Consider the following 25,092-nt stretch of genomic DNA (forward strand, 5'->3'; position numbering starts at 1 on the left):
CATGATTGATCCTTTACGTTGAAAACACAGCTGTGGACAGTCACGTTATATACCCTGTTGTGTTAAATTCCTATCTATTGCTATTTTGATTTCAAACAAAGTTGTCACACTGACTGTTTTCCACTTTAATACCATAGTAATTCAACTTCCAAATTTTCATAATTTTCATCGTCATTAACAGAAATCAACATTGCTGTTGTTGTTTTTTGTTCCATTAAATCTATATGCATTATAGATTCAATTACAAGTAAGCACTTCTTGAACTGAACCAAAATGATTGCTTTTATCTGAGATTTAAAAATAGACATGAGAGTATTCACAGATCAGATAGCAACTGCTGTGTGCTCACTCTGGTTTATCTGGACTACATCCTATCGCTCTAAATGCATCAAAAACCATAGCTAGGAAGTAGAAGCAAAGCACAGTTTAGTAAATCAAGCCACTACTGCTAAACGTGTTGTTTTCTAAGTGTAGGACAGACATTTGTAAGGCAGTGCTCCTGTCATTTGAAATCAGATCTTTAAACAGAAAACACTAATAAAATAACCTGAACTTTGACCGCTTTTTAAAATGTCATCTGGGTTTCTGAGCAGCTGAACCAGTAAAGGTGGGATGAGTTGGGTTTATGGCCCCAGATATTGACAGTTCAACTGTGGGTCACATCAGTAGCTGTCTGTGATCAGGATTCCCCAACATGGGGCACACAATTACATAAGAACATTGATAAGGCTGTAAACAAGAGGAGGCCATTGACATTCAGCCAGAATGTCAACTTCAACAACATACTTCTGTGTTCCCACAAGCCTTTGCCAAGACTGGGTATTAACTCTGTTTGACTGTACCTTGCACCTAGTAGTGTTTGCAAAATCATTAGATCTGACAGATGGGAATGACAGAGAAGGATCATCTGTCATCATCAGAAAAGTCATAATCTGACAGCTCTGAGTCTTTAACTGGTGATTCCAAATTATTTAAACAAGTTTGAACTTCAGTTCTAGAAAGTAAGCAATTGGAAAAAAAAACTCTTGCATACCTGATCTAACATATTACAATCTGCAATTAAGAATTGTGCAGCAGCAGCCTTTAAAGAATAAGACAGCACATCCCACCTCATGCTGTACATGATTAAAAGAAGTAAAACAGGGTTACAATATTCCCAACACAAAGTATTAACTGATCACAGGCTATTTAGGCCAGAACACCCAAAATGCTTGTTCATAAAGTCTGACAAGTGACATTTTTAGTTATACAGTCAGATGAAAAATGCAGTACACCCTCTTTCAATTCAATGGTTTTACATATCGGGGCATAAATAACAATTGTCTGGTCCTCACCAGCTTCCATAATTAGACAAATCTAGCCTCAAATAACAGCAAACACACAACAGATTTCACAAAAAGTAAGCCAAAATGCAGAAACAATGTGGGAAACATTAAGTACACACTTTCTGCTTCCATAGGAATTAAGAAGGTAATTAGCAGCCAGGTGCTAAAACACTTGATTAGTTGATCATCAGAAGTGTGACTACCTCTATAAATGCAGACCATTTGGTGGTCTGGAGCATTCAGGTGTGTGTTAACACCATGCCAAGGAGAAAAGACGTCAACTCAAAGAAGCAATTGTTGCTCATCAATCTGGGAAGGGTTATAAGGCCCTTTCCAAACAATCTGAAATCCATCATTCTACAGTGAGAAGGATTATTTACAAATGTTGAAGCAATGTTGTAAAGAAGAGTGGGCCAAAAAGTCCTTCAAAACAACGAGAGACTGATAAACTCATAAAGAAAACGATTACTTCACGTTATTGCTGCTAAAGGTGGTTCTACAAGCTACTGAATCATAGGGTATACTTCGTTTTTCACACATGGCTTCTGCATGTTGGCTCATTTTTTGTTAAATAAATAATGACATAGTGAAATCAGTTGTGTGTTGTTTGTCGCCTGAGGTTAGATTGACCTAATTTTAGGACCTGGTAAGGACCAGATGACTTTTTGTTATGTCCTGATATATAAAACCATAGAATTGAAAGAGGGTGTACTTTCTTTTTCACATTTTACGTTTGTAAGACTGCAATCAAATCAAATACTTCTAAGGTGGCATGAACGCTCTGCAAGGGGCATGGTCATATACATGCAACATACTGTACAGAACCCCTGGTGCCTGAGCTACACAGTAATGTCAATGTCAAGCCCATTAACCCAATCCTGCTGGCACCAGTGGACTCCAGACTCACATGGCCCTCCATGCCCTCCTGGGGGCTCCAGTCCCTCCAGCAGCTCCGCCCGGCTCTCAGACGCATAGCCTCGTCAGGCCACTGCAGCTCCTTGCGCTTGGACAGGTTGATTGTCTCCAGGACCTGACCGACATCCACAATCTGGAGGCAAACAAGACATGTCCCATCAGCTCAGAGCCAGAGCAATCGCAGCAGCCACCTTGATTTTAGAGCTCTGTCGGTCACTATATCCAAGCACAGCTCAATCCCATAGATCACACAGGCAATAGGTGGGGTGTAAACAGTAGTGGAAAAACTTTCAATGTCTAAACCTGAGAAGAACACTAAGATGAGCTTTGCGACAGTATTTAACAGGTTTCTGCTTTTCCTCACTATAAATGAGTTTGCTTACTTCTCTCCTGGTTACTTATTAGGAAGCATACCAGTTCAGATGCAGATCCTGAGGAGCTGCTTGTTTTAGATGTAGAGTCCTGCCAAGTCATACACTAGTCAGATGTGGGCTAACAAGGGACTCTATTCCACATGCTGCTACAGGCACTGGCCGAGCCCCAGTTAAGAGCGGCAGTCATTCAGTGGTGTTTCAACAGCACAAGATTGGGTTCGTGTGGGCAGCGGGTAATGGCGATCGCTCACCTGCACCCTGTAGGAGATGTCCTCCCGGCGGCTGACGCACCCCAGTGCCAGATGACCCCCTGGCGCCGGCTCGGGGCCGCCCAGCCCCTCGCTGCCCAGCAGCCCCGCCAGCGTGTGCCTCTTGCAGGGCGGGATGCTGTGGCTGGACAGGCTGGCCGAGGGGCCGGCGGGGTCGGGGGCCAGGCGCAGCTGGATGGAGGTGGGCAGCGCGCGCAGGGACAGCTGGCTGGTGGAGGAGCGGCGGCAGGGCTCCAGGCCCGTGGCCGAGGTGCGCAGGGACGAGTGGCGGCTGCTGCTGTAGCGGCAGGAGGACTGGCTGGCAACCGAGGCGCGTGCCGGGGAGTGCCGCACCAGCCCGGACTGCACCGACTGGGAGCTCTGGCTCGTGCCTGGGAGACAGGGAGGACGGGGTCAGGCCAGGCACGGCTGCCTTTTCAAGAGGGCTGCAAGGAGCTGCGGTTTAACAGTTCTAAAACGAGGCATTTTAATCGAAAACGAGGACTTTGAGACAAGGGGATGAGCAAAATCAGGACATTTAGTCTGAAAAATGAACGGAAGTCAGGGCAACAGAAGAATAACTTTCAGAAATGCACAGTGGATAAGGGGGGATTGTGTTACAGAAACTTTCACCTCCTAAATATACTGATCCACTGTAAATGCAAATTTTTATACCACCAAAACCTCAAAAATACTGATTGTACGCATACTGCTAAAGGTTAAAATGTGACGCTGGCAGAAAACCCATCAACAAGGGCTTCGAGAAGTGTAGTCTAGAGAAAGAACCAAGTACTGGAGTAACGGATCTCAGCTCTATCTTCAAGCCACATATACAATCTATACAATCTTCTGTGGTCTGAGAGGTATGTCATAAATTACTATTACTGCTCTAAACTACTTAACCTATAGTGTCTCGGTTAAACTGCTAGTGTCTTCAACTGTCAGTCTCAATTTGACACGGTTCAAGAAGCACATGAAGTAATCCCTGCATGCTCTCAGAAACACTTCCAAATCAAGTCTCTAGAGTTCTGGGTCTTTTTAATCACCAACACTGTAAAGCCACAGAGGAGGGATGAACTGGACCAATTAGACCTTAATTAAGTCATTAAGCTGATGTCCCAGGTTGTGTAGACCAGATCTCAGATCTCAGAGATGAGTTCATGTGTGGACGCCAGGTCGCCCCAGACTGCAGCGCGGCACTAGAAGGACCAGGCTCACCTAGGGCGTGGGGCTGGTAGGACACGGGGGGCGCGAGGCCGCCGCCCCCCCCACCCTGAGAGAAGCCGCTCTGCTGGGGGTCCAGCCCCGCCCCGCTGCCGCTGCCCGACGAGGCCCCGCCCCCGCCGTCTGACTCCTCGATGTTCCCGCCGCTGTTGCACCCGGCTCCACAGCCCTTCCTCAGCCTGCGGGGAGAGAGCAGCCCTGCTCACGCACTGCCGTCACCCACAGATCAACAGCCCTGCCCCCTTCCCCCGTGCCCCATCTCCGCCTTCCCCCCCCCCGGTACCTGTGCCAGGTGCCGACCACGAAGTTGCGGATGTTTCCTATGCTGATGGGGCCCCCCAGGATGTGGCGCAGCTGGCCGTGGGAGTCGCAGTAGGAGGTTGTGAGCGGGGAGACGTAGATGGGGTAGCCGATGGGCTGGTCACAGGAGGAGTTGATCATGTTGCGCAGGGCCTGCTTGGCGTTCTGGATGCTGCCGCGCTCGGGGTTGCGGTTGCGCAGGAAGACCAGCTCCTGCTGCTGCCCCGCCCACAGTCCACGCACACACTCCTTATTGACCTGCAGCACAGGGGCAACAGTGATCCCTTACTGCTCTACTCCGCTGAAGCCTTGAGGGCCCGATGTTCTGTCAGCGTGAAAAAAAGCGTCCTTTGCTAGAAAGGTAACTACATTTTCACTGTTGCAAAATAAAATGTTTTTTAAATATGGAAAACTATCAGTATAATACATTTTTCAAGGAAAATGAATGAGATATATGCATAGAACAATGATTCAGCTCCAATAAGTCAATTTCAATGAAGAAAACATTTAAGTGTGGCGAAACTCAAAAGCATTTTTACCACTGTTAAGCTTGCCAAGGAAAAGCACTTCACAATATACAAAATATTCACTTATATTTTTGGTGTAACAACAGTTCTGTGCATTGTACACCTTGTCGAGGAAAAACGCAGACGTTTGAGCTCATTCAGATAATTTTAGAAGCTGCAGTCACAAAACCAAAGACCCAGAAAAAAATCGCTGTCTCCGTCTACTTGACAAGAAACACCTTGTGTGAGTTCTCCCGGAGCCTGCAGCATAAAAGATAAGATAAGATTAGAGCGCGGGCTTAGCCATTCTTACGGCGCCCCTGGAGCAGTTAGGGTTAAGGGCCTTGCTCAGGGGCCCAACAGGGCAGGATTCCTCTGCCGGCCACGGGATTCGAACCAGCAACCTCCCAACCACAGGCGCAGATTCTTAGCCACAGAGCCACCGCAAATCTGGCATGGCACACACTGCCGTGCAACCGGACTCTTACTCCCGGCATTGTGCCCACACCTTGATGACACGGAAGCTGAGGTAGCGGCGGTTCAGCATGATGATCTTGTACTCGTTGGTGCCCTCGTCCATCACATGGCGCAGCGCCAGTAGGGAGGGGGAGTTGGAGAGCACGGCGCTGCGCCAGGCAGGGTCGCCCTCGTGCGCGATCACCAGGGTCTGCTGGTGGGTGGAGATGGCTTCGTACAGCACCGCCGGCTCCTCGTACTCATCAGGGGAGGTGAAGTGGTCCTGGGGGTAAGAAGCAGGCAAGGAAAATCAACAATAAGAAAACCCAGACCATCAGTCCTCGGCCACTTCCTGCAAAAGCTTATTGGTTGCAACAGTTTTGTTGTACAAACTTTGGTCCAGGTATGGACCGCACACATGCTGGCTGATTCTAATTTAGCTCACACATGTGTTATGTGTTAATGAGTTGCTGCCTTCCACAGAGGAAAGAGTGTCTTCCTCAACTTATTAAACCCACTCACCCACTCATTGCCTTTGCTTTATGGCTGCTGAAGTCCTAATAGGTGGTCTTTCAGACTTGTATATCTACAGGTGTGTGCAATCTTAGTAAAATGACAAGTCTTACCACTGTTGAAGAACAGCACTATGAATATCTGTCCTGATCCAGCTGTTGGATCATTGAGCTGTACCTACAGAAGGGGTTCCCTGAATGGGTTTCACACCCACCAGCTGATTCATTCTTCTTTGGAGAATTAAAGCAGCTGTAGGGAGAGAGCACTGTCGGCGCAGCAGTGTGGAAGTGAGGCTGTGAGGCTGTCGGGCAGTGTGGCAGTGTGACGGTGAGACTGTGAGGTCGTCGAGCAGTGTGGCAGTGAGACTGTGAAGTCATTGGGCAGTGTGGCAGCGAGAGTGTGAGGTCGTCGGGCAGTGAAGCAGTGAGGCTGTGAGGTCGTGGGGCTGTTTGGCAGTGAAGCAGTGAGGCCACCCCTTTACCTGGTGCAGCTTGAGAGACATGCGGACCCCCGGAACGACCACCTTCCTCAGCAGCTCCATGTCCGCGAATATCCACTCATCCCGGACAGAGGAGATTCGAAAATCCCCTTTGAACAGGGCATGGAGCCCATACAGGAAAGACTCCAGGTTACTATAGAAAAACCCAGCACATAGGACCCATTAATTTGGTAGAGACCAGTAGAGACCACACTCCTATACAAAATAGTCTGGGGAATATATTCATTTAATCTGCACTTCACTGCAAGAGAAAAACAGACAGGAAGTGTCACACACGGTCCCCCATGGTTGTCACTCATACTTAAGCTCTTACTTTGATTTATTGATACAAATATTGGCTCATGTGGATATGGCTCATACTACTACTTGGCGACAACCCCTGTTGGACAAAAAGAAGGATCTGGACAGCCCGGCCAGGAAAAGCCAAGGCGCTGACAAAGCCTGATCCTTTCCTGCAGGAGCACGGTCTGTGAACTGGTTACCTGGACATGTGGTGGGAGGCAGTCCCCAGTGCCCTCCTGCCCAGCACACACAGGCCGTAGGACAGCGTTACCAGGGCCGAGTCCTTGTCACAGGCTGGGGGCTGTGGAGACGCACAGACACACAGCTTCGTCACGGGCAAGCGCCGAGGCCATACACAAGCCTTTTTTCGACGGACCAGGGCTCAAGCCTGGCTCGGCGTAAGGTGTTAAATTAAGCATGACAGTCTCATTTGAGCACACCATAACGATGACATTGAATCACAGCAGAGTATATCTCCATATTAATGCAATGTGGCATGAACTGTGAGCCCGAGTATATACAACTGCATACAACATGGTTTTTACATTTTCTAGCACTTAATAGTAATACCCAATGGCTGAACAGGCTAACACACAGAGCAAATCAATTTTCATTCAATTACATCCCACATCATAGCCAATTACAGCTGTAATAATCTCCTCTGACACCTAATTCACTTTCATTAAGAATACCAGCTTCACCGCCACAGGGCTGAGAATTATCATCAAAACAAGTTGTCTATATGTGTGTGTATCTCTGACTGGCAGAGTGAAATGTTAATCAGGAAAAATACAAAATATAAATCAAAGGGTATTTTTTTTAAGCATCTTAAAATTGTTTTCAACTTAAATGTTCACAAGCATTATGTTTTTTTTTCTACTTCTCTCTTTTCAACTTAAAGGTTGAAAGAGAAGCATGATAAATTCCACAAAGATCACTCTCAATGGCCTACTTGGGATAAGCAGTAATACCAGGTCTTGAACAGTGAAACACAAACCAGTAAACCCAATGCAAACTATGTGGAATAACAGAAAACCAGGGGCAATTCTTTACACAAAGGTTTGTTGGAGTATGCAGCAAGTTAGCCCAAAACATGTTTAATTTCCTTTAAACAACCTAGAAGTTTCAGATAAAGATTACTCTCAACCCTCACACGGGTTCTTTCAAGAAAATGGTCAATGAGATGCTTATTACCCAAGATACTAACTACCAACCAAATGGTCTACATGGGATGAATGGCCTCTGATTTTAAATGCCATGTCTTTGGTTACAGGTACTGTAATGTCATTACTGTAAGCTCAGTGTATTATCAGGTTTCATACAACTCAAGCTGAACACAAAGTGTTCAGTCAAAATACCCTGAGTCATGCCAAGATAAAACACAGTCTCAAGCTAGCACTACTGAGTTTACACGGCCTGTCCAAAATAAGATTCCTATTTCACATCAATGCGATACTCAAGAACAGCTATATAAAGAAAACAATAAGATAACAATAAAGAAAACAATGAGCACAAATATAAGAAACTGTATTCCACTTGCAGATTAAATTAAATTTAAAAAGCAAGTTTGCAAAGTCCATAATAATAGTAGCTAATCTTTAAACATGGTGTCTTTTTTTTGCTGTTAAAACTGGAAAAAATTAAAGCAGCCAGAATGTGAGGAATTTGTATACTGAACGTTAAAACAGCAAAACAATTCAAATCCTTTCCAGCACTGCCCTCTACTGTTCGTGTTTGTTTCCAAGGTGGCATTAAAACGTTTGATAGTGTCGGGTAATGACATGTTTGTCAGCAAATGTGCAATATCCCACAGGAACCATTTTCAGGAGAAGCAGCCCACGTGCCTTTGTCACTAAAGAGCGCTCTTTCACACTGACAAGGAGGAGGAGGATGAACGAAATGCAGGCATGTACACCCAGGCGACTAACGGTTTTAAACCGTCAGGAAAAAACAAGCCCTCCCAGGCCCACCACCCGAAGGAAAGGCATTGGTGGTAACCAGCTACGGGACGAGTACCTTCTCCAGGCGGGAGCAGCAGTACTGGATCCAGCTGAGGTAGACGGCACAGAAGCTGTCTCGGGAGATGCCGGCCAGGCGGTGGTCATAGTCCTCGTCGATGTTGGGGTTAAAGGTGGGGTCCAGGTCCACGTAGTTGCGGTCGCTGCAGCACTGGAGCCCCTCCTGCATGGCCTCATTGCCCAGCCACTCCTCCAGCTTGTCTGAGGTGGTCACGTAGTAGATGATGCCCTGTCGGAACAACCACCCGAAACGCACTGAGCTGCTGGGCACTGTGGAGAACGTGAGCAATCCTGTATGCTGACAGGATGAATTGCCACAATGAGGAACATATGTGCAGTTGGACACTTCCACTATATCTAGGGGTCCTTAATTTCGGGGTACTTTGTCTTTGTTTCAAATCTTGGGATGACCTGTATCACCAATAAAATTCTCACAGTGGACACATACACAGTGTTGAGAATTGAGGTATTGGTTTTAGTGCTGGATTAATCCTACTCCTGGAGGTAGTATTAATATGATGTTCGTCTGGAAATGAATAATGCACTCTTGAATCAGTGTGCAAAATCCACACCGCAGAAGAAAAGTCATGTGAACCGCATACTGCCCATGCCAATTTCTTCCTTTCTGTCCACTAGCCTTTGTGGCTTAGTAGGTTGCATCACATGCATGCTGTTGTATTGCTGAACCCGGCTTTCTGTGTGTAAGCACTTATTTTCAAATAAGCCACTCTGGAGCAATGTTTCAGAGCATTTCAGCTGACTGAGAAGACCAAATCACAATCTCGGGTGCAGGAGGTTATGGCAGTTTGTTCCTCAGCCTACTCTGATATACTATGCTTACACTTGCTTAAACTTTGGGCAACATATTGTTCCCCCCTCCCACCACACCTCCATATGTGTTTCTGATACAAGCAAATCATTATTATTATAAATTTAATTTAGTGTTTAATCTGAGCAGATTAATAATGCTGCTTGAATATTTTCATATTCCCATGGTTTTGGAGCCCTTTTTTGACAGAACAGATGATTCTTGAAACTTGAAGCTCTTTCAAAGCTCTTTCAGTTTTTTTTTTTAAGGTTGTGAACCATGAAAAAACGTGCACCTCACAAGATTTGTAGAGTACAGCCTCACTGTCTAGTGCATATCAACTAACATGCGACGCAACACTTTGGTTATTCTACTACATTAATTTACACTAACAAAGTGTTGTTTAATTTGTCATCTGTAAAATCCCAAATTCTGCACTGTACAGTTGAGACACTCTGGGCAATAGTGTTGTAGGACGAAGCTGCAGATCTACTGCAAGCTGACTGTTCTCCCCAGGTCTCCCCATGACTGTACACCCCCAGGATCTCCCCATGACCGGTCTCCCCCCCATAACCTCAGCCCCCAAGGTGTCCTCCAGACCGCAGCCCCCCAGGTCTCCCCCATGACCTCAACCCCCCAGGTCTACCCCTATGACCTCAACCCCCCAGGTCTACCCCTATGACCTCAACCCCCCAGGCAGGCTACCTTGACGTAGTAAGTGGTGAGGATGCGGCGCAGGTCGAACACCTGCAGCATGGAGGCGGCGCTGTTGTCAGTGATGCTGTAGCCCTCCAGCACGTACTTGGTGACCAGGACCTCCCAGGCCAGCCAGCGCTGCCCAAAGGCCGCATTGAAGGACAGCACGTGGGGCAGGTGTCCCGGCTCGCAGCAGCAGCAGCCCTCGTCCTCCTCCACGCCCTCCGTGATGGCCTCCACCTCCCGCTGCTGGCAGTACGTCCCTGCACAGGGTTCCCAAATAAATACCCTCCTCACAGCTTGCCATCCATCGCATCTGAACACCAGCAGCTGCTAATTCATTTCATTTACTTTGTAGGAGATCTAATAGGATGGTCAGATCTTTGTTTATGTTTAATTCTCCTATAAATCTGACATAACCAAACATGCTGCCATATATACTAGATCCTGTAGGTTTAATCAACAGCTGGAAACACAACATGTCTGCACAAGTAGATACAGTGGTACCACAGATCGGCTTATTCTATAATTGTAGGACCTGGAGACAATATCAATGATTTCTACAATTTCTCATAGACGATGCTGGACCTCAAGGACAGAAAAGCTCCAATCGCTGTTTTCCATTCCTGTAACATTCGCGACTCTCCCAGCTCAGTTATCAATGGTTCTGAAGAGAACTTTGCTAATTGATGATCAGCTGTCAGGGCAACTTTTGATCAATTGCTGTGCAAAGGTTGCATTAAAAAAATCTCCAGGATGTTCAGACCTCCTGCTTTCTGGACATATTTCATCCAGACAGCAAGCCGAAAAGAAAAAGGCAGCTGCCCACACGCACCCCGGAACTCCAGGCCCCGCAGCTGGAAGGTGACCAGCCCGTTGCCAATCTCGATGAGGTGCACCAGCGCGTTGAGGTAGTCCGAGGCCAGGATGAAGCAGTCCCCGGTGCCGAAGTTGCCCCAGCGGCCCAGCAGGAGGTCACCGCATAGGCTGTGCTGCAGCGAGCGCGTCAGGTGCTCGTAGAAGATGGAGTTCAGGTTGTTGTCATCAGAGCCTAGACAGGGACACACAGACAGCACCACAGTGAGGACCTCTCTTCATCGGTCACAGACCACACCGGTGTTGACCTCGCATCTGCACATTCTGAAGGACCACAAGCCTATAGAAACTTGGTTTGCTGGGCCCTGACATCAGACGTGCAAACTTCCTAAAAAAACAGAGTACAAGATCACTTACCTTACTTCAGTTAGTATCCCATTAAACAATTACAAACATCGGTAGCAGTTAAGTAAAGTTTAATTTAACTTATGGAAACACTTTCTGCTTCATGGTTCCTTATTTGCAAAAACATTAACATGCTATTAGGAAACAAGGTGATGTTGTGAGGAAAAAGGCTATTCAACAACATTCTGGTTCTGGAATGAAAGCAATAGAATTCTGCTAAACCACACCTCTGACCCAGACTTGAGGGAGCTGTACAGAAAGTGAACAAAGTGGCAGTTACATAGACTCCAGTAAAAATTCATATCATGCATGAGTTTGCAAGTCAATCAGGAAAAATAACTTTCCTTCCCTTTGGATTTTAAAACTAGATAGAACAGCCAAGTAAAAAGGCACTGACAGCGCTGAAGTCATCAAAGTGCTTGATGACTTGCAATGAACACTATTTGAGCGCGATTCATGAATTTATAACATCAAGGCTTGATTTCTCCAACTCTTTACTGTATGGGCTCTCTACCTCTCTTCTCAATAAATTGCAATATGTTCAAAACTCTCCAGCTAGATTACATACTCACACCAGACCCTGGCAGCATATCACTCCTACTGTTAAGTCTCTAAATTGGTTGCTTATAAAGTCATTTATTCAATACAAGATCTTGTTGCTGACTTTCAAGGCTCTAAAAAATCTGGATCCATCTGAACTCTCCATGTTTGCACTTATCCCCATAGGCTCCGTTCAGTTGAGTGCAGTCCTCTACCCACTCTCCCCAGGACTAAATCACGGACTTTTGGCGACTGTGCCTTCTCCGTTGCTCCTCCAATGGAATGACCTTCTTCAGAGAGACAACGTAACTCTCTCTTAGATTTGAACTCTCTTCAAATCTAAACTTAAAACTTACCTTCTAGCCAAGGTCTACATCTGATTGCCTACAGTGAATTCATAAAAACCTGTATGCTCTTGTTTTTTTCCCCATTCATTTTATTTATTTTCTTTTTCTTCATTCATGATGTACAGCGTCCCTGGGTTTGGAAAGGCCACACGTACTGCTCAGCAGAACCTCCTCAGCTGAAAACTGCATAAACCAGCAAGGCAGCAGTGCTTTATGCTGAATAACAAAGCTAAGATCAATAGTTCAGTTGGGTAGCTGCATCAGCGTGTGTAGGCTGCAAAGGAACAAGTAATAGGCTTGTTCCATGCTGAAAAGAGAAGAAAGAAAAAACAACGTTTCGGCTGACACCCAAAGAAGGCTCCACAGCCGAAACGTTGTGTTTCCTTTCTTCTCTTTTCAGCATGGAATAAACCTTTACTTGTTTCTTTAAAACCAACAGAGTGGATCTTGACTGAAGCGAAGTCTGTTGAACCTGATCAAGATCAGCTGATCAGTAGGAGCAGCCAGCTTTAACCAAGCAGCAGCAGTGAAACTGGGCTGCCCAGAAAAGCCCCCTGAGCAGTACAGTTGCGAGGACAACAGTACCAGCAGGTACTCATCTGATGACGTTCATCAGAACAGAAATAACCCTCCTTGAAAGAGGAGGTGGGGATCTTCATGTTCATTCAGCTCAGCTATCAACTCCTCAATCAGCGTGGAATCAGAAAAGCAATTTTCAAATGCCGGTATGACGCAGTTGCCTGAACGATGACTGATGCACACAGGTTTATTCATCCTTTTTTTATTATTCGATTTAAAAAGAATCAGCTGTGTATCACTTAACTGTGTATATTTAAATGAAAATGCTCAGTGTTTAGTCATTCAAGCCCATCACTGTCCAATGATACTCAGAAAAGAACGCAAAAATGAATTTTTCATTCGATGTTTAATTTGAAATCTCAAAAACACGTTATTTAAGAAAATGGTTGGCTACTTAGAAATATATTGTCATTTGCTCAGCTCAGTCCATTCAATGCACAGTGTAATAGACTTAACACATTTACATGCTTTTTAAGAAAGCGATGTTAGTCATCTATTTTTAATTATCACATTAAGAATCAGGTTTCTTTAACCCGGGATTAAAATACAAATCAATTCCAAAATCCCCAAACTGAAAACCACATCCGGTATTAAATTACCTAATTCTGCAGCATTTATTGCTGACCCAGGCTGTGGTCAACAACCTAACTGCAAAGACACGGAAAGGCATCGACTCATTGAGATTCTTCCAGTGAGATCCAGATGGGACTCCAGATGGTGTTTAGGGTATTTGTGCTCAGGATCAATCAATCTGCGGCAATTAGGCTTTTATCTATCAATTATTATTCTGTTGTCCTACCTGGGTTTCTGTCCAGCTGAGAAGCCAGTCTGGTATTGGAGTGATCAACCCGCTTTGTGCTACAAGAAAACACATGAAGAAAACAAATTTTCTTGTTATTTCTTGTTTAAATATTCTCACCTTTTCCAAGTTTTTGTATTTTTAATTCTATTCTCCAATTATTATTTAAAGGTTGTGTAGGATGATTGTTGGAGTGATTGTTTCTCCACATCTTGGCTCCCAGTAATGGTGACTCCTTCACCATATGGAGAGAATGAGAACTCAGTTCAATTTAAATAAAATGATAAATGGACACATCACATTAGTTTTCCTCTGACACTGCTCCACAACACAGGGGGATTAGCCCATCTCTCACTGCCATCACTGCAAGCCTGCAGATGCCTGGCAAGCCACAGATAGTGATATTTGTAAGAAAACCAACAGAATTCCAGGCAGACGAATACCAACTCTACCCCTATGGGGAGTTCTGCCAATTAGGTGCTGCTTGGGTAATCACAACCCAGGCTAGAACTCACAATGAGCCCAACCTGTGCTCAGAATGAACATTTTTTAGTCACTTAAGGCCACGTTTGTGTGCTTTTTAAAAACGTTTTTGCTTGGAGTATGATCTAGAGAGTACAGTGTGTGAGAAAGGAAAGGAGATGGTACAAAGAGACGGAGGAGAGGTCTTCTTACTTGTAGTCTCTCTCCCAGAACTTGACGGGCCGCACATAGGAAGTGATGAAGATGGCGCTGCCCAGAAAGGGGTTGAGGGGTGTGGAGAAGACTGCCGACACCACGGCCTGGACAAACAGCATGGCCGAGTCTGCAGGGCACCTAGTCAAGGACACAACCTGCACAAGGACGCCGACACAACCTCCAGCCCTGCTGAATATACATTCTCACACAAATATTAAACGTTTTTCATTGTACTCTGTTCAGTATTACCAGGGCGTCTGTTCTTGATTATCTTAAAACTATGGTTTTCCAAAAATATTTAAAATACTAATGTACAATCTAAATTTGTTTTTTGTTTTTTGTTTACATTTAAACAAAGATGTTTGAAGTATACTAATGCAACCACTGCAGGAATATGTGAACTTGTCTACATTAAATGTCGCTGGCCAGGTGTTTGCCTAGTCTTGAATGTTACATAAATCTTTTTTAATTTCTTTTGCCACTTCCAAAGTGTTTGCTGATCCCCTTTATTTGATATCATCTGTAAACCTGACTTATTTACTAACTATTCTAGAATAGTTCCCAGTACAGGCCCTTGAAATACTCCACTAATTACATCACTGATAGAATTAAGAAGAGCAATGGTCCCAATACAGATCCCTGCAGTACTCCACTAATTACATCACTCACAGAATTAAGAAGAGCAATGGTTCCAGTACAGATCTCTGTGCTACTCCACTAATTACATTACAGATATAATTAAGAAGACCAACGGTCGCAGTACAGATCCCTGTGGTACTCCCCTAATTACCCCAGTTTGAGTCAGTCTGCAGTTTAAAGGATACGAGGCACTGCAAAGGGCTGGGCAAAGGCGTGGAAGGCCGAGCCCCATGTGATCTGCCAGGGGGCAATGTAGGTGTACACGAAGCGCAGCTTGTAGAACAGTTCCCACAGCTAGAAGACAAACATCAGGAATACACCCACTTACCAAAGCGGCTAGACGCCCGCAGGAGAAATGAAATGATCTCCACCTCAGAAAATAAACTCTGAAGCCAGAGAGCCAGTTTCTTACACACGATAAACACAGTGTATGGAGGAAAAAAACTTCATATTCACATCTCCCCCTTGTTAAAAAGCCTTTAGTTTTCTTTACCTACTACTGACTCAAATTGCCAAACACAAGAAAATCAGACTTGAAGATGAGCCCTGTGGTCAGACTGTAGAGTGGTGTGGTCAGAAACAACAGAAGGCTGAACTTCAGCGTGATGTCAGGGTTGGCTCTGAGGTCACTGTGGACAGTTTAAGGTTGGAATGCCCAGTCGTGCACAAGGGTGCCACAGTCAAGCACGGGATCTAAGTCAAAGCCTCCAGAGTTAAAGAAAGGGAAATGAAAAAAGCAAAACCCAGCTGCTAGATATTTCAAGACAGACATTAGGTTTAAAAACTATGAAATCTAATTTCTTGTGCTTGTTCGGACTTGAATTCACACACCTCATTTACAGGTAGTGTTGTTACAAACTCCTGGAACATGCAGTAGTCAATAAACAGAGAGCAGTGTTTGGATTATCTTAGGAAAACTGTCAGTGTTGCTTGCTTACAAGAAATTCCTTTTGCAGTGTGTTGTGTATCTCTAGAAGAAAGGTATGTCTGCTTTTTTTTGTAATTGTTTGTGTGTTTCCTCCCTGTGGAGTTGGGGTTTAAATGACTAAAAAAAATAAAGGACTGTTCAAAAACTACAAATCCTAAAACTTCTGCACCATTCATTGAATATACACAAGAGTGGACAACAGGCAAATGGCGGTTAAACCTCTACAAAGAGAGCGCCTTTTTTTCCCCTCACTTATTAAAAGTGTGAACAGCAGCATCAGCAGTTACACTATGAAATAACTGAGCTGGAGAGGATCTTGCAAAACATCAGGGATTACACCTGACTGTTCCTAGTAACATAACCACAAGACATCAGTTTTGGCTAAACCAGTTAACTAAGTCATCACTAAATTAAACATGTCCTAAAAGAGGCAAAGGCTCCTGATGCTTGTTCACTTTTTTTCAAGCTGGAGGTGTAGTCTGAGGTTTTGCAGCACCTCAGGCACACTGAGGACCTTACCTTGCTGAAGACGATGGACATGAGGAAGAGGTCCAGCAGCAGGGTCTCGGACAGCGAGCGGTAGTCGAAGGTGAAGAAGAGGACGGTGAAGAGCACTGTGACGTACTGGTAGGTGGGGCTGCTGAAGGAGGAGCGCAGGAGCTTCAGCCCAGCAATGGTGATCATCAGAGCCCCCACTCTGAGACAGAGCAAAGAAGAGGGAATTCAAACTGGAGGCCCATAGGCCCGCCTTTCCTGTCCCAGTTGGACAACTAGGGAAGGAACTTCACAAATACTTTTCCAGTACTGAACAGACTAGTTTGCCAATGCAAGATGTCCCTGGCTAACCTGCGGTTCAAGAATAGTTTAGATTGATAACAAATTAGATTCTATCTAAATTAGATTTTTCAAATCGTCTTCGGGACTTGGCCTCGTTCCTCTATGAGGAAGACTGGGAAAGGCAGAGACTCACTCCGTGTCCAGTTTCTTGGGGCTGGCGATTGCCCTGGCACTGCCGCTCAGCTCGTTCAGGATGACTAGGGGGTACAGCACATTCTTCTCCACAAACAGCAGCCAGACGTGCACCTTCTCGAACCACATCACATGAGCAGCCCCTGGACCGGAAGAATTTACACAGGGAAGATGTGTAAGACAGCCAAGCTAGAGTCAACACAATGAGAAATTCTCTCCTCGGGGATGTAAGAATAGTTATAACCATTTAATAGTTAATATTGAACACTTGTTGTGTAGAAATACAGGGATAACATTTCTAAACAAAGTGGAGCTGTTTGATTAAGCAGTTTCAGGCAATTTAATTTCTCATGGGTACTTATGAAACTGTCAACTACAGCTCTCAGACATCAATATCAAACAAATAATGAGGCCAATAAAAACCCCTTTCACAGTGAATCTCGGCTGCTTCCATCTGGCTGTCAATTTAGACTACTTACATGTAGGTTTAAATGCAACACAACTAAGTTATCTTTTATTTCCATGTCTATTAACTATTAAGTTGCATAATTTGGACAATGGATTTCATATTACTTTAGGCATAGAGAAATGTTTCGGGGTTTTTTTCCTTTTCTCATCATGCATGCATGTCTCTTTTGGGATCACGTTGTGTTAAATGTATAGTGTACTATGCTGTGTCTTTTACTTGTCTGCAAAACCAAGTTTCTGGGAAAATAAAACAAAGTAAGTAAACGTATATAGATGAAATACACCAAGGGCGATACATTCAGAATTGTAAAACTAAATAACGGAAGATGCTGCTGAATGATGCTAAAAAGCATTAGGGTTGAACAGTTACACTTGTGGAAAGCAATTAGTGCAACTGAAGGGTTGCAATAGGTCTGTAATTGTCAGTATTGGGACAGCAGACTCAAAATTATTGTTGCACAAATGTTACTGTCTGAAATACAGTATGGAGGAATGGTGAAAGGAAGCTGCACAACAAAGTAGTTTTAAAGCTTCTGTCACACCGAGTTCAACTCTGGTCACTATGGCATAAGACAAACACACTTTAGAGACGTTGCTGAGAAGCAAAACTATATTCATTCCTGGACTGAAGCACATTTGTCACAGTGCTTGTCACATAAAGCAACAACACTTGCACGGTGGATCTGCTTTGACAGAGCTTACAGTGGATGTGTTGAGTTGTGGTTATGTTTTTAAGCTACCTTGATGAAGAGCAGCACTGTTCTTAAAACTCCATCCATACATCATGAAAAAACCTGTTTCTTTCCAGAGGGAGTAACAGCAACACAAATCCTATCCGAAAAGCATAGGGCACAAGGTAGAGCTAAGAGCACTGGTCTCACCCTGGACTGGACACCATCTCATTACAATCTCTTTAAAACTCTAATTTCATTCTAAGTTAACATGTGCTCTTATTAACATTGGTTACTTGAGAATTGACTTCATAGCCAGGAAAAGACTGAAATGCAATGATTGCAAAAACTGTGACACTAGATCACCATTGTTGATATGTTTACATTGAGATTCCTACAATGATCATACATCGCGAGTCTTTATAATCCACACAGGTATACAGCCCATTGAAGAACAAAAACCCATGCTTGAATTCAGATGAGCATGGGTCAGCTGAAGACTATCCAGGCATGCAAAATATTAGAAGATATAAGACTGTGTGCAAAATACATTTGATAAATCTAGTTCACTGAACTGAGCAAAAACATGTGCTCCAAATTATGAAGCTGTTAAAATCGGATTTAGGTCTAACAGAAAAAACAACTCTTTACTGAATAGTTTTAAAACTCCATACTGTGAATCCATACTTCAATCCACACACTGAAATCACAGGACTTCAATCAGCAGAACATAATTAAGAAATACCTGGAAAAAAGTACTGCAGTGGAAAGGAATGGCAAGGAATGAGCCTACAAAAATATTTAACTTTTTCGAATATATTAATGTCAAGTTAATGGAGCCATTATTCTCCTCCTTGAAGTCAGAACAGGAGCAAGAGAATGAGGAGACTCCATCACATCACAAGCGCAAAACCACCTGGCTTACCTCTGACCTCAAACTGGTAATATTCCTTGGTCTTGATTAGAGGGTGGGAGAAGCAGTACCATGGCAGCTGTTTGCGCACTTGAGGCAGCAGGTAGTGTGTCAACAATCCCACTGCTCCCACCAAAGCATACAGCACATAGCTCAGGAAGGGCTGGTGGAGAGAGGGGGGGAAATGACAAAAATATGATTCATTTTTAACTATCCATTTTTGAGAGTAAGGTTCTAGGAAGAGAATAAATGAATATTTAGGAGCCTAGGAGTAGCAGTCTCCTGTTTTTCAGGTAAAATTTGCACATAAAAAGCTCTTTGATATCTACATCTATGCACATCCAATATAGGTAATAACAGGGGAGTTATCAGATTTGACTGAGACCAGTCGGAAAGATTATAAGATTATTTTGCAGCTTGAAAACAATCTCAGGCAAGTTTAGTCACACCCAATTCAGAATTACACCCATGGTGCCAAAAGCAGAGCCTATGAAGCTTTTACTTGCTACAAGTTTAATAAAATATTTTGAAAGAAACATGACGTAAAGACGTGTCTCCGTGCTTCATATTTCAATGCTCTTAAATACCATTACCTGTAAAGCAATGAACACCGTGCTGACATGGATGGCAAAGTATAAAACTGCAATCACCACACAGACTATCAAGTCTGATTGAAGGCGCTCATTCTGGAAAGAAAGAAGAAACAGGTTAATGCTATTGGACAAATAAAGGTAATCCTGATTTCAGGACAGCAACATCAAAAAACTTTACTATTTTACTATTTACTACAGACATTACTATTTTAGAACCTGGGGAAGGTCATGAGAATAGTAACAAAAGAGATTCGTCCCATCTAGCCTGTTTGGTAGCTAGTAGCTAACCTAATCTAGGATGTCATGTTTCTTCAAATAGACTAAGATATCAGCATCAACATGGCTGTGTAACCTGTTCCATCCTCCCACAACCCTTTGGGTAGTTGTTAGTGGTTTCCATTTTCTTCTTGCGTTTCTTGTGGATTGTTGAAGAAAACAGTACATCTTACAATATGGAAGCCAAAGATGTAAAGCAGTTTAAAACTCAGAAACAAGTCTAACCAAAAATCTCACAGATTTCAGCACACTTACTACAGAGTTCTTGAGCTTGTCTGGTAAGGGATCCTTCACTTCTGAGAGAGGATCTTCTGGGTTTTTGTCCTTAAGGTCAGGAAAAATCTTAGACTGCACCAAAGAGCTAGACAGGAGAGAAGAGTGCAAAGATCATTTTCAATCAGGAGCCATTCTGCACCTGAGTAACTCATGCTTTGCATCATTTGTCTTCCATTCAGGAGACACAGATTTCTTTCCTGTTCTTACTGAATAGTTTAAAAAAAACAGAAAGCAATTCACTATGATAGTGCATATGGCTGATGAGGACAAAGAAATCATTTATATGTTTTCTCTCAGGTATCATTATACTGCACCACAAACCAGACTTTGTTTATTATGTAGGGCTGGGCGATAATTCGATAACGTTAATAATCGCGATATAATTTTCCTCGATAAAATTTTAACAAAAGTTTGATAAATGTTCGATATATGTTTATGCTTTGCACATGATATGCACATGCACACAAAATACTGCGTGAGTGCGGGTGCGTGTTGCAGAGCGGGCAGCTAACGTGGTGCTGTTTACCCACACGGTGGAGGCTGACAGGATTGTAGTTAGAGTGGAGGAATGAGCGACACTGAAGCAAATGTAGTGCTGCCAACGACCAGCTCAAAGGACGATGACATCGTCGACAGAAAAGGTTATACAATTTCGGTAATTTGGAGATATTTTGGCTTTTTATGATCAGACATAAAACAGAGCAGCATGCACTGCAAACTGTGCCGCAGATCCGTGCCAGCAAAGACAGCCAACACCATGAACCTATTTCACCATTTAAAACAACATTACCCGGTAGAACACGCAGAAAGTAAAAAATTACAGTCACAAACTACTGTTGTTAGTGGAAGGGGACCATCTATAAGCACCAGGCCAGTATTCAGTGCGACTACATAGCAGCAAACCATAGTAGCATCATTTTCGAGCACCGTGCCTTACGACAAAAAAACGAAAAGACATGAAGACATCACAAATGCAGTTGCATATTGCATTGCAAAAGACATGCTTCCCATTAGCACTGTCGAAAATGAGGGATTCTAGAAGCTTATTAGAGTCCTTGACCCCAGATACGAGCTACCTGGTCGGAAACATTTTGCACTGACTGCACTTCCTGGGCTGTATGCAGAGTGTAGGGAGATGGTAGAGCAGCAGCTGCAAATGATGCCATTCTTCGCCACTACTTCTGATTTTAGCCTTTAAAGCACTTTAAACTTTGCAGTCTGTCTGAGCCATCTTCTATGTGTGTTTTATCACACTGCAGTATTTAATTTTTCTATTAAGATTTATTTTGTAAATTTTACTCATGCATATTTTGACATAAAAAGGACTTGAATACTCCCTACCTCAGATTTGTTTAATGTTTCTGCTTTTTGGCAAGTGTTTGTTGTGTTCTTAAAATAAAGAGTTGTTTAATTTACCAATTAACTGTCTGGTTTCTTCAACTTTCACTCAGGAGAAAAAATCTGCCTTTAAACTTGAAAGAAATAATGATTTGACATTTATCGTGATAATTATCGATATCGACTGATATGAACATTTTTATCGTGATAATGTTTTTAGCCATATCGCCCAGCCGTATTATTATGTTTATTATTTTTGAAGATCTGGTTTCATTACAAGAGAATTATAATTATTTAATTATTTATATCCTTTTTACCCAAAAATCCAAACTTTGGAACAATGCAGATTAACACTAAGAGAATGTTTCTTTAAAAAAGCAAAACTCAAGCAATCTCACACAAAGAACATGCACTTCAAAACATGTGAAAATAAGCAAAAAGGAATTCACAGTTTAAACCTTAAAGGGCCTAAAATTAAAGGTTTAAAATTAGTATATTTGTGAGTGTCCTTACATAAGAACTGAAGGGTCACTGCTCTGTCGGCTCAGGTGATAGGAGACGGCCACAAGCAGCCCGCAGAAGACAGAGAAGAGCACGGGAATGTGCTGAGCATCCCACGATTCCTGTAACAAAGCCACACACTTTGTGTTCACTGAACATGACCACACATACAAGGGGTGTATCCCCACACATTGACTTCACAAGGCAAGATCACACATCCACCACACACTTTGTGTTCACTGAACATGACCACACATACAAGGGGTGTATCGCCACACATTGACTTCACAAGGCAAGATCACACACCCACCACACTCTTTGTGTTCACTGAACATGACCACACATACAAGGGGTGTATCGCCACACATTGACTTCACAAGGCAAGATCACACATCCACCACACACTTTGTGTTCACTGAACATGACCACACATACAAGGGGTGTATCGCCACACATTGACTTCACAAGGCAAGATCACACACCCACAACACTCTTTGTGTTCACTGAACATGACCACACATACAAGGGGTGTATCGCCACACATTGAGTTCACAAGGCAAGATCACACACTCAACACACATTTTGTATTCACTGAACATGACCAAACATACAGTACAAGGGGTGTTTGGGCACACATTGACTTCACAAGGCAAGATCACACACTCAGGCTTCCCTTTACTACACGTCACAACATAGCATCTTGAGATGTTTGAACTCAATATACATGAAATATTGCTGTGATCTCTAGTAGACAGGATCACATACTCAAAATATATTTTTAAAGATTCCATAAAATAATAATATTTTTTATAAGATTGATAAAAGTGCATTAGTACAGACCTCCATGAAGTAGTCAGTAAGAAAAACCAAGATACAGAAGTACAACTTGCTAGCTGCATACAGTAAATACAGCCATCAATACAAAACTGTTAAAAAAGTCTTAGTTATATTGATGACCATGTCCAAGATAAGTTAAAAAAATCAGTAGGCAATGAAAATGGGACAGATGTGGGCATCTTTCCTATACCTATTGCCAAGTACAGTAGATTGTTACAAAGCAATGCAGTGGCTGAAGTACATAGTATATTCTGTAAAAGTCTGACCTAATCTTACAGCGATAAAGGAGAAATCTGTAAAGCTTCCAAAGCAAATGGCATCAAAAGGATAAAGATCTGGACCAGTACACTTCTGATAGCAATCTAAGGCATAACCCAGGTTGTTTGGCAACTCACTATCCTTCTCTAGAACATAGACGAGACGGCGAGTGGCGTTTACCTTCAAAGCGCCATAGCAGAGGACGTACAGCATGGCCACGGCGATCAGGCTGCGAATAACACTGTACAGGGCAGAGGGCAGGCTGGTGCAGGCTGGAAGACACACAGCACCTTCAGGCTCAAACCAGAAAGACTCACAACTGCTAGCGGGTGCTAGTGTCCTGGATCTCAAGAACGAATTTACTGCAACATTTGAAATACTGCTTACTATGATTAATGAGTGTACCAAAACCTACAAGAGATATTGCGGGTGAATATTTTTATTGTAGTCATAAATTACTAAATACTTGTTTCAATAACTGTGTTGGTACACACATAAATTTGCAGATTTGAAAAACAAATTATCCTATGAACATGGGATTTTCTAAATTAATACATGGGCCACCTACAAAAGCAGGATGTCTGGCAATATTACGTCCATGTACATTGTCCCACTATTCAGAAGTGGACTTAAACATGGTATGGCTCTGTTGATGCTAATTTAAACTTTCAGACATAGCTTCAAAAAACTGACTGGTTGAACATGAACAAACTCAGCATCATTAATAATAAGTACCAATGCATTACAATGACATGATGAACTGCAAGTCGATAAGATATGCTCCTTTGAACACCCTGCTCACCATTTCCTCCAAAGACATGAATGTCCACTTGCTCGAAGAGGTACATAACAAAGGTGTTGACTTGTGGGAGGAGACCAATGAAGAACACGAGGGGGAAACACAGCGTAAACACTGCAGGGAAGTAAATCGCAGCAGTCAGGAAAGATTGGTCAACAGGAAACGCGCTAGAACTAAAGTGTCACTTTTTCCCCCATCCAATGACTACTGTGCCTTGTGTTCACCTCTTTCCTGTGACAAATCATTTTTTGGCTTTACAAAAGTGTACATGTTTTTAAAGTGGATATTTTTAAACAAACATGAATGCACAAACTTCAAAAGCTTTATGGATGAAAGAACTTTAATGTCAGCAATAACTACAACTAAAGATTGAAAACTTTTCATCAAATAAGTGTTCAGCTGAGTCAATACTTGGTGGAAACACCTTTAGCACCAATTAATCCATTTTACCCATAAAAATATTCACTTTGAACATTTAAATTTGGATTATATTTATCTCTATTTTGATGATAATCTCTTCAATAAAAGTGTATGCATCCTTTGTAATTTAACAAAACATCACTTTAAGAGCTTGAATACTTTTGCTAGGCACTACATGTGTAGTTCTGTATGTCCACTGAATTAGGGGACAACTCAAATGAACACAATAACACTTATGTCTCAAGGAATATGAAAAAATAACAAAACTTTTCTACAATCAACAGAATACATAGTAGGATTTTTCAAAGCTTTTTTGCTCCAGAGTGCAATTTATTCAGAATTTGCTGAAAGTATAGTAGCATGACAATACTGGTCACAACAGTACAACAAAATACAAATGGAAAGGTTTTTCCATTTCAAAAGAGTTCTAGAGGGGCTCTTTTGCTCTTCAAAACTTGCACTGGAGAAAAATGCTTTGGACGTTGACCTTTTAGCTTTAGAAGTTTATAGTTGTAGCTTCAAAATGGAGTCACAGCTGTAAACTTCATCCTAGACAGTGGACACAGTTAAAGGGCTAAACCACATTTAGTTGGTGGTTTTGGGATTTTTGAACAACACTGATTTAAATTAGTCCAGTTTGGAGACTATATTCCTTTTAACAGCCAATTTCATTCTCTGAAGTCTTCTGACTGTTTTAAAAGGCCTCAGGATTCAGTTGTTCTATATTGGTTCAATCATAATTCAACGCTGTAAGTGTTCAGCAGAATGTTTACAAGTATTTCTCTTGAAAACTATTGAGAAAATAACTTTTAAATTAAAAATATTCACAGCCAGTCAAGTGCTTTCTTGCCAAGACAGCAGCATCATTGTTTAAAAAT

General features: G+C 42.9%; 1 protein-coding gene across 4 annotated transcripts in view; it reads right to left on the bottom strand.

Annotated features, from left to right (window-relative positions):
• Positions 1-25,092, bottom strand: part of pcnx1 (pecanex 1) — a 72,845-nt gene that overhangs the window by 2,373 nt on the left and 45,380 nt on the right. For all 4 annotated transcript variants that reach the window (XM_069193401.1, XM_069193400.1, XM_069193399.1 and 1 more), the window contains 21 exons: positions 23,798-23,908; positions 23,176-23,267; positions 21,913-22,022; positions 20,041-20,146; positions 19,510-19,602; positions 18,929-19,079; positions 16,866-17,007; positions 16,415-16,592; positions 15,153-15,261; positions 14,326-14,455; positions 13,651-13,709; positions 11,000-11,215; positions 10,174-10,427; positions 8,659-8,889; positions 6,843-6,943; positions 6,343-6,493; positions 5,401-5,631; positions 4,370-4,644; positions 4,081-4,265; positions 2,866-3,254; positions 2,233-2,373 (listed from right to left, as the gene is read on the bottom strand). In XM_069193401.1, coding sequence (XP_069049502.1) covers positions 2,233-2,373; positions 2,866-3,254; positions 4,081-4,265; positions 4,370-4,644; positions 5,401-5,631; positions 6,343-6,493; positions 6,843-6,943; positions 8,659-8,889; positions 10,174-10,427; positions 11,000-11,215; positions 13,651-13,709; positions 14,326-14,455; positions 15,153-15,261; positions 16,415-16,592; positions 16,866-17,007; positions 18,929-19,079; positions 19,510-19,602; positions 20,041-20,146; positions 21,913-22,022; positions 23,176-23,267; positions 23,798-23,908 — 3,455 coding nt within the window. The remainder of the gene's footprint in view (positions 1-2,232; positions 2,374-2,865; positions 3,255-4,080; positions 4,266-4,369; positions 4,645-5,400; positions 5,632-6,342; positions 6,494-6,842; positions 6,944-8,658; positions 8,890-10,173; positions 10,428-10,999; positions 11,216-13,650; positions 13,710-14,325; positions 14,456-15,152; positions 15,262-16,414; positions 16,593-16,865; positions 17,008-18,928; positions 19,080-19,509; positions 19,603-20,040; positions 20,147-21,912; positions 22,023-23,175; positions 23,268-23,797; positions 23,909-25,092) is intronic.

Source organism: Lepisosteus oculatus, chromosome 8 (genome assembly GCF_040954835.1).
Source record: "Lepisosteus oculatus isolate fLepOcu1 chromosome 8, fLepOcu1.hap2, whole genome shotgun sequence".
NCBI classification, from domain to species: domain Eukaryota; kingdom Metazoa; phylum Chordata; class Actinopteri; order Semionotiformes; family Lepisosteidae; genus Lepisosteus; species Lepisosteus oculatus.